At 27.9% G+C, this 10,503-nt stretch overlaps 1 protein-coding gene across 1 annotated transcript; it reads left to right on the forward strand.

Annotated features, from left to right (window-relative positions):
• Positions 1–5,012: 5,012 nt before the first annotated feature.
• Positions 5,013–6,022, forward strand: LOC101512610 (S-protein homolog 29-like). Its single transcript, XM_012719504.1, has 2 exons — positions 5,013–5,259; positions 5,916–6,022. The coding sequence occupies exons 1-2, from the start codon at positions 5,013–5,015 to the stop codon at positions 6,020–6,022; spliced, it is 354 nt and encodes a 117-aa protein (XP_012574958.1).
• Positions 6,023–10,503: the final 4,481 nt, after the last annotated feature.

Consider the following 10,503-nt stretch of genomic DNA (forward strand, 5'->3'; position numbering starts at 1 on the left):
TCCCTACTAATAACCGACTCTCGAATCTAAATTTTTTATTCAAAATCATCATTTTAGGTTTTATCCAATTATTCCTTTAATAAAATAAAATTGATGGCGACTTCTTTTTTACAGACAAATGAAACGCGACAATCATCATGAGAGAAGTCATGTTCTTTTTTGGAATTCAAAATAAACAATGCACTGATGAGATATACATTAATTAGACAAATTACACAAAAGAACTTCAGAAATAGTTCAATCTAGAAGAATAAAACCCGATGCTCACTCATAAACATCCTACTTGTGCAGCCAGAATGGATGAAACAAGTAAGAAAGTAGACCAAAATGTATACAAATATCATTGATGGCAAAAGAATTTTCAAATATTTGAACAGAAATAGTAATCTTCATCTCCTGCAAAAACTCCTTGTTCTAAAGGATGGAATCAATAATCGACTTGGTGGGATGGAGAAATCAAAGCTACATGGTTCTTCAGTAGAAAATGCAGATGTGTTAATTGTTTTTTTTAAGAAAATGCATTTGATTACAATAAAATAGTTGGATAAAAAGGAAATTGTTGATTAATGAAAGTAAAGAAGACCTTGGGTCTGATAAATTGATTTTGATGGGAAAGTTTGGTTAAGAAAGTTTAATATCACCAAATTGTCACAACTCAAGCGTCTTGAACTATCACTAACAAGATGTCGCATCTTAGTCGGTTTTATTTTATTAATAGGATGATTATTATTTAGACCTTAAGGTCATCAAGTTGTCGCAACTCATACATCTTAAAACTAATCTTGGCAAAATATAATATTTCAACCAACCTTTTAGCCACATTGATTTTGAATAATATGGATGTTCATTTTATTAAAGGTGATAGTGATAAATCTGAATTTTGAAGGTCTATGATTTTAAAAGTGGTTCATATTGATTGCACTTATACATAATTTAATTAAAAGAATAAGATGACAATTATTATAACACTAAAGAATTTAATAAAACTGATAGAATTTAATAAGACTTTTAACAAAAACTAAAATGCTTATTTATGGTAAACAAAGTTTAAATTAAAGGTGAAACACTAAACAAATCTATAAAATTATTACAAAGATGAGTTTAGAAATAGTTAGGACACAAGTTGAATATTTGCTAAACTCCTTGATTTGTTTTGTTTGTATTTTTGTATTTTTTTTGTTTTGTTTTGAGTTGTTGTATTCTTTCTTAACTCATTTCATGTTTCATTTATCTTTCTAACAAAAAAAATCTTACTAACTTAAAAAAATCAAAACTAAAAACTCTCCAACCTCTTACTATCTTAATAAAATGAAAACTGCAATTTGTTTCTCCTAGCTTAAGAAAATTAAAACTCAAAACTCTTTTTTCTCTAAGATATTGTATTGAAGTGAAAAACAATGATGCTGAAAAGATGGAATGGAGTGCTAATACTGCCCAAAAACCAAACAAAAAGGATAAAATATGAAAAACAACACGAACTAAAAGTGAACTCAAACTAGAACTAGAGGATTCACCAGAAGCAGAAACAGAACAAGAGGCATAAACATAACCAGAGGCATAAATAATCAAAGGCAAAACCAGCGGATACCACTAGAGGTAGAAACGAAATCAGAGGCATAACCAGAGAATTCCACCAGAGGCAAAGACGGAACCAAAGGATACCACCAGAGGCAGAAGTAGAACTAGAGGATAACACCAGAGACATAAATCTAACTGGAGGCAGAACCATAGGATACCACCAGGGGCAGAAATAGAATTAGTGATAAAAAAAAAAATCAGAGGATACCACCAGGAGTATAGACAGAACCAGAGGCAGAAATAGAATCAGTGGCAGAAACGAAACCAGAGACAGAACCAAAGGATACCAATAAAGGCAGAAACACAACTAGAGAATGAAACAGAACCAGACAAACAACCAACACAAGCGAACACCACTAGAGGCAGAGACGGAACAAATAACAAAGGATACCACTAGAGGCAGAAACAGAACCAAAGGCAGTACTAGAGGATACCACCAAGGACAAAAACAGTACAAGAGCTAGAACCAGAACCAAATGATATCACTAGAGGCAGAGACAAAACCAAAGGCAGAACTAGAACTAGAGGATAACACTAGAGGCAGAATTAGAGTATACCACTAAAGGCAGAAATGAAACTAGAGGATACCACCAGTGGTAGAAACAGAATCAGAGGATACCACTAGAGGCAGAGACAGAACCAGAGGCAGAAACAGAATCTGAGTCAGAAATGGAACAAGAGGTAGAACTAGAAGATACCATTAAAGGCACAAACAGAATTAGAGGCAGAAACGGAAATAGAGGTTGAATCAGAACCGGAGGGAAGATACAAAATTGGAGGCAGAACCTGAGGATACCATTAGAGGCAAAACCAGAGGATACCAGCATTGACAAAAACAAAATCAGAGGCATAAATAGAGGCTAGAAATGGAAAACTTTTTATGATTGGTTGGACAAAATTGGGGTACTATAGTGTAGTAATACTTGGAGTTTTTTTAAGGTGCTCACAAACAGAAGAAAGGTGAGTTTGAAATGTAATTTGTCATTTCTGATAAATTATTTAACTTGCTTAACCAAAAAGATACGTTCTTTATCAAATCATTCAACTTATGATTATAAAACAGTTTTAGTAAATATAAAGTTAAATCATAAATAACTTAGATTAAAATAATAGAGTAGAGACCAATATTTTTATACTAGTTAATAAAAGACTATTGTTGCATCTTGTTCACCCCTAACAGAGAATTTGCTTCAATACAAGTGAATAGTGAAGACTTAACCGACTACTTGAACAATATCATACAAGTATTATTTACTTTGCCTCTTTAGGCTTTGAGTATTATTTTTATGCCTCTCTAGGCTATTACAGTTAACACCCTTCTCAATTTTTTGGCAAGCTGTCGTTGAGGATGTTAAGTATTTTTACCCCTCTTCAGATGCCTCTTGTGGATGAAAGAGTTTTTGTCAATATTAAGGTAATTCACATCAGTTCAAGTTTCTGTCTGAATTGACACAAAGTTTATTTCTTGGATTTTAATTCTCATTGAGAGGATATTGCATTTCAAGGCCAATATCAATTCAAGTGTATCAAACAACTTGATTGATGATTTCAAGGCCAATATCTTATTGCTATATTTTGACTTACTGTATTAGTAAACATAATTATTTGTTTATTACGTGATAATTAGGGATGAGAATAGGACAGGTCATCCGTCAAGAGCCTATGGTCTGATCTACTTATAGCTTGACCTAACATATTTATTAAAAAGGCTAGGCTCAAACTATTTTTAAAGCCTATTTATTTAAATATGTCAGGCTATGGCTTATAAAAAAGCCTTTTAGGTCTGGTAGGTCGACCTATATATATTTTATTATCTATTAATATTATTTTTTATTCTTTTTTATTAATAATATTATTTCCTGTTTTAAAGTCTATCAATTAGGCAGTCACTCATTAATCGTTCCATATTCGATAGTGATTCTATATTCGGTAGTCGTTCCATATTCGGTAGCCGTTTAATTAGGCAATCACTAAATAGTTGTTCCAGATTTGTTTGAGAGGTAATAATGGGTGCGTTTGTTTCAGGAAAAAAAAATATAGTCTTTGAAACCAAATCATTTTTTAGTGTTTAAAGGGTGCCTGTTTCAGATTTTTAAAAAATAATTTGGTTAGAAAAATCATTTTTGGTTTAATATATATAAATATGTACATTGGTATTGGTATGTGGAGAGCATCATGTAGTACGGGTAGAGTATCATGTAAATTGATATGGATTGAGCATGTAACTTTATATGTGTATAGAGACTAATTATTGATTCATTTTATTTTTTTGTTTTCTTGGAAGGTTGTTGGAGTGCGTTAGTTATTATTTTATTTCATTTGATTATTATTTTATTAGTTTCCCTTTTATATAAAGGCATAGTTTAGCCTATTAAAAAAAATATAAAATGTAACATTTAAATGTTTTCATGTGAATAAGGCTTTTAAATTGGCTTTCTGGTCAGGCCAAAGTTTTAAAAAGGTCAGGTCAGGCAAAAAAAAAAAACTTATGATAGGTCATAGACCAGGCTTAGGCCTAAAAAATTAATTGTAGGTCAGACTCAGATCTTTCAAAGTCTGGTCTGACCTGATCTATTCTCACCCCTAGTGATAATATTATCGGTCTTAGAAATGTAACAGTATAACCCATCCGACGAACACTGTTATTCACGATCTTTTCACTAAATGAATGTACAGTGATAATTATCCCTTAGAAACTGTGAATAACTGTGTTGGTTAGAGGGGTCGGACTGTTATATTCACCATGACGATTTTAATTATTCATCTAGAATTATCAATATTTTTAATAATTATCAATAAGATTGATATAATTTATATTAATATAATCGGCTAAATTATATTGATTTTTTATATATATTTATGATTGAGATTTGAAAATGAAAACGCAAGCGAAATCATGCTTTTTAATGTGTATTGCACTAAAATAAATTGACTTTTTTGTTTCCAAATTTAAAAAATTATAACTACATCATTAATTTGCCAAATGCATAAAGAAAATAACTTTTAATAGATCGCCACAGTCTACATTATATACTATAAAATTGGTCTGATTTTCATATAGTAGAGATTTAGTCAAAATTGCAATTTATAAATCATTTAAAATAACTAAATTTAAATTATTACTTTTTTAAAATTTTATATTCAATTAAAGAAAATCTTAACTCTCTTTCAATTAATTTTCTTAAATATCTTTAGTCAACTTTTTGCATTTAAACAATAATTACAAACATTATTAATCTTTTAAATGTATTTAAAGATTTATATTAATAATTAATGCTTTCTTTAAATTTAATTTTATACTCAATAAAATTGTACAATTGATAAAATATATCAGTATAGTATTTTCCTAAATCTCGAATAAATATATGCTTTTCTTTTAAAATTGTTTACACTTTCATATAACAAGTTTTATCCTCTTGTCACGAAAAGGTGCAATGTCGTTATCTTTCTCAAAGTTTCTGTTGCCATGGGTGTTGATTTTATTTTTAGTGCACAATGTTCTTGGAGAACGTGTGATTGTAACTAATCTCTTGGAAAACAATTTAGACGTAACTATTCATTGTAAATCTGCAGACGATGATCTTGGAGCCCATCTTCTTCGTCATGGTGAAAGTTTTAGTTGGCATTTTGGACTTACTACTTTTGGAACCACACGATTCTATTGTGCCTTTCATTTTGATGGTAAGATACATTGGTATGATATATATTTAGCGAGTAGAGATTATGATATATGTCATATTTGCAATTGGGTTATAAAAAAATCAGGACCATGTCAGATTCTAACTCCAAATGACGTGTCTCCTTGCTTTAGTTGGAATAAAAATCAAATAATGTGATACATTTTTTTTATCTTAATCTTAATAAATGTTGTATTAAGAGGTATGGGGAATCTAATGTAATCTCTATCATAATTCTTTTTAATGGAATTGCTCGGTGTGTATTTCTATATGAAAATATTTATTTGCTAGAATGTTATTGAATGAGAGTATATGTTAATGTAATTTTTATTTGGACGTCTGTCAATTGATTATTTAATAGACAGTTTAAAAAAAATTCAAAGTACAAATTTAAATAATATGATTAAAACATTTGAAATCTTCTAGAAATAAATTAGTTTACACTTAAGTAAGTAAGTAATTTTACATTGAAAGAACTAGAAATAAACAATTTCTTATTCTAGATTCTTGGTGTGATTTGACTCTATAATTAAAGAATTAATAAACAAAATTATTCTTCAATTCAACTATTTAGTCCTTGCATGAATTTTTTTATTTGGATGTTTGTCAATTGACTATTTTTTTATTGTTAAATTCTTAAATCGTGATTTAAAATTGTAGTTGCGGTAGCAAATGAGGCCACTGAAATTACGGGCATTGTAGTTGTTGCAATGCATACATTGTCACAACCGAAATACCCTTATGGTGTAAAGTGGTCTATAATTTAAAACTTTGCCTTAAAATTTGAAAAATAAAACGATATAATACATGAAATATCATAAGAAACATTTTGTTCACCAACTACACTTGTAAATTAATTATCACATGAAACTTCAGATATTTTTGTTGTGGTTGACATCCATCTTTATATCTCACCTTATTCTTTGAAACTATGCGTGATTCATTTTAGTTTACTAGTTCAATGTATTCTTATAGTTTACTGGTTTATAATGCTTGTTGATTTATTTGTTTACATTTTGTTTATGTACCAGTAGTAATTTTAATCATCCATGAATATGAAAGAATAGTTAATGGTGTATTGGTTTAAATATTTTAATAGTTTATATGTGCTAATCGATTTAATTAATTAAATGATGGGTTAAATTATTAATTTTCTATGATATTTTAAAGGTTATCTAAGTGTATATTTATAGTTTAATGACTAAATAATAAACAATAATTAAATCCACAAACATCCAAATATTAAAATTGAGAGAGGGACCAAAGTTACATTGGGTAATAGTTTAGAACCTTTCAATATATTTTAATAGTTTAGGAACGAATATGAAGAGAGAGTGATAGTTCAACGAATAAATTAATGGTTTTGTTTTTATTATATTTATAATAATTTAATTGAATTTTTAGTCTTTCTATTAACTGAATTATAAAAATAGTCTCTCTATTTAATTTGTCTTTGATCCCAAACAAAATCTTAGTCCAAAACTTAATATAATGTCATTTTTGAACTATGAGTAAAAATTTTTAACAAAATTTTCTGTATCTCTCTAATGCACTTTGTCGTCCACTAGTCTCTCGCCTTCGCCTCCTACTTCGGCCACGCTACACTGTTACCACAAGTTCACGTCAGTTTTCATTTTTCGTTTCTTAGTTAGGTTTTGTTTTTCATTTGTTATTCTGGTTTAATTTTTGTTCCTTCCCTTATTTCTAAATTGTTGTCAAAATAATGTTTTAGATTTTTTTTTGCTAAAGAAGAAGAAAAACACGATAGAATGAATGAAATTAGACATTAGGTTTCTGAAAATTGTCTTTTGAATTCGCTCTGATGAAGCCCGGAAAGTGTTTTTTGTTTTTATTTTTTATTTTTTTGTAATTAAATAGTTATACAATAGAAAATGTATTTTTTAAAATAAGAAATTTGTTTTTAAAAATAAAAAATGTGTTTTCTAAATTTGGAATAATATTAAAATGTAATTAATCCACATAAACTCTTCGACGTCATTTTTTTTAACACATCATTAAAAAAATGACATTTTATGAACCAAAATTATGTTTGAAAACCAAAATTGGAGATAAATAAAATAAATGACTATTTTCATGATTCAAAAAAAATAGGAAGACAAAAAGTGCAATTAAATTTTTTTATTTTATTTTAATACCTCAATTGTTAGAGATAAAAGAGATTGTAGGGACAAATTTCAATAAAAATCAATCTTGGATGGACTAAAACAAAAAGAAGAAGAATAAAAAACAAAACAAAAATATTTACGAATAAAAATAAAAATAAAAACATTTAGAGATACTAAAACAAAAAATGCTCATATTTTCAATGCCCGGCAAAAATTGACTAAGCCTTTTAATAAAATTGATATTAATATAATTGACAAAAATATATTGACTTTTTCCATTTTTGTGATTGTGTTTGGAAATTAAAACGGAAACAAAATCATGCATTTTAATATGTTTTCCATAAAAATATATTGACCTTTTCTTTTTACAAATTTAAAAAATTATAATTATAACATTTACTGTCAAATGTTTAGAGAAAAGAATTCTTGAGAGATCTCTAGATGTATACTATAAAATAGGTGTTATTTTTATATAGTATAGATTTAGTTAAAACTACAACATTATCAAATCACTAAAAATAAAGTAATCAAAATTTCATATTTGAATAAATAAAATCTTGATTTTATTTTTAATTTATTTTGTTTGATATCTTTAGTCAATACTTTCTCCAATCAAACACTAACTAAAAACATTATTAATCTTTAAAATGTATTTAAATATTTAAAGTTTTATATTAACAGTTAATGCTCTCTTTGAATATATTTTATACTCAATAAACTAGTGCAATTTTTTACAAAAAAAAAAAAAAAATATAGTAAAGTTAATAAAATATATCAATATATTATTTTCATAAATCTCCTCTATATATTTATATGCTTTTCTTCTAAGTATATTTTAACTCTCATATAACAAGTATTGTCAACTTCCAATAATAAAACTAATCGAAGGTGTAATATCTTTTTGTCTCAAACTTTCTCTTGTTATGGGTGTTGATGTTGCTATCAGAGCACAATGTTTTTAGAGTGATGCATGTGAATATTACTAACCTTTTGAAAAACAATTTAGATTATAACAATTCATTGTAAATTTAGAGATAATGATATTTGGAGCTCATCTTTCTGATGGTGAAAGTTTTGATTTGGCTTTGGATATAAACTTTATTGAAAACATACGATTATTATAATGTGGCTTTCGGTGACATAGTGAAGAGTTACATTGGTAATATATAGAGAGAGAGAGTTAGTAAAGATTACGAGATATGTCATTCTTGCAATTGTTATATAAAAATTTCAGGACCATGTTTGATTGTATCTTGAATATGATTTGTTTGCTTTATATATATATATATATATATATATATATATATATATATATAAAATGTTTGTAAAAAAATCAAACTTATTGATATTTTGAACCTAAATTTAGTAGAAGGTTTAAAAATATTTAAAAGTAAAAATTTAAATATGATTAAAACATTTGGAATCTCTTGTAAATAAAAGAGCACAAAATAAAAAATTCTTAATTATAGACTTTTAACGTGATTTGACTTCTACTTGTAATAGATTGAAATGATTGATGAGCAATTTAAATATACTCTTTATTATTTCAATTTTGCTTCGTGGAAAAATCACCCTTAAAAATATAGTGATCACAAAACTCAATACTATAAAATTATATATAAAATAGTTTAAAGATATTTCTAGTGATTTTGGTGTGATAAGTATGAAAAAACATCTTATAAAATTATTCATAAACATTAATTAAGTTCAAAACCCATGAATACTAATTTTTCTTAGTTTTTTATCTTTAGTCAAGACACCTATTAGGTTTTAGTTTAAATATGACTTTCTAAACTACCGAGTGTGAGCATTATCGAAAAGTCTAGACCTGGTCAACAATGGTTATCATAATGACTACGAGAGATTTCTCTACTTGTCTTGGCTTGTCGATAATATATTTATGATTAGAAATTTAAGACAATTTAAAAAAAATAACTTTAACACAAAAATAAAGAGCTAAAAAAGAGAAATCACAAAATAAATTTATCTTAGTTCACAAACCAACATGGTAGCTACGTCGAATCATTTTCCATGGTAGCTACGTCGAATCATTTTCCATGGAAGAATTTAATCCACAACCACAAGAACATCTACTAGTCACTTGACAGTGTTCTAGTATTCTCAAACTTTAAGTTTAATACAGCCAAGCCTCAACCACTACTATACAAAGGTACAAAGAAGACATTATTTCAAGTGTTTCTGGTTAAGTCTTCAAGAGGGTATTACAATGAAAAACACTTGGTAAAATTATTTCAAGAATTTTTCTCTTTTTAGTTTTACAAAGGTTTTTTGCAAAGGAAGTTTGTTTTTTTCTTTGAAGATTGTTCTCTCAAAGTTGTGCCTTGTGTTTCTCGTTCTCCTTCATTTTTTGCACAAAACATTTTTTTATATAAAGCATGTTGATTCCTTTAGGATTTTTCGACCATTATAAGAAATCGTTGTGCAACTCTTGTATGTCTATGATTTGTATTGATTGTATTATATTGGATGGTTGGCGTAAATTTTGAAAAATAATATTTTGTCCTTTTTTGTGCTTCATTCGTTTTTTAGAAAATATTTTTTTATACCACGTTAGAATAATCAGAGGATGTGATCATCAGAGCATTCTCATTTCATAGATCCTTGAATAAGATAATTCAAAACAAGTTGTTGTAGATGCTTCAATTAGAGGATTAACTTCAGTGAAACTTGTGTTTTAGAGAGTGCTTAAGTGGTGTGCTTAACAAAGGATTGAGTATCTAGTATCAAATCAAAGGACAAAAAATATTTTATTGTGCTTATCAAAGACAAAACAATTAGATCAAATGTTGAGGTGCGTTGATTATAGTCTTGAAAGTATGTTGCAAAATGAATAGTGTATATCACTCAAATGAATACTTTCATAGCTTGTATTAGAGTCAACAACCTACAAAGCTTGAAGAAACTTATTGACTAATCTGACTTGGGAAGCTTTAGATATGGAAAAAACTAACCAATCATTGACACAAAAAGATGAGAAATAGCGGACCCATTATTTATCTTAATACGTAGGGATGACAACATAATCCGCACCTGCAGATAACCACTCAAACCCGTAGGTATCACACTAAGATTCCACTCCCACTCCCTCATCAAGCTGAACC

The sequence above is a fragment of the Cicer arietinum genome, chromosome 4, assembly GCF_000331145.2.
Source record: "Cicer arietinum cultivar CDC Frontier isolate Library 1 chromosome 4, Cicar.CDCFrontier_v2.0, whole genome shotgun sequence".
Classification (NCBI taxonomy): Eukaryota; Viridiplantae; Streptophyta; class Magnoliopsida; order Fabales; family Fabaceae; genus Cicer; species Cicer arietinum.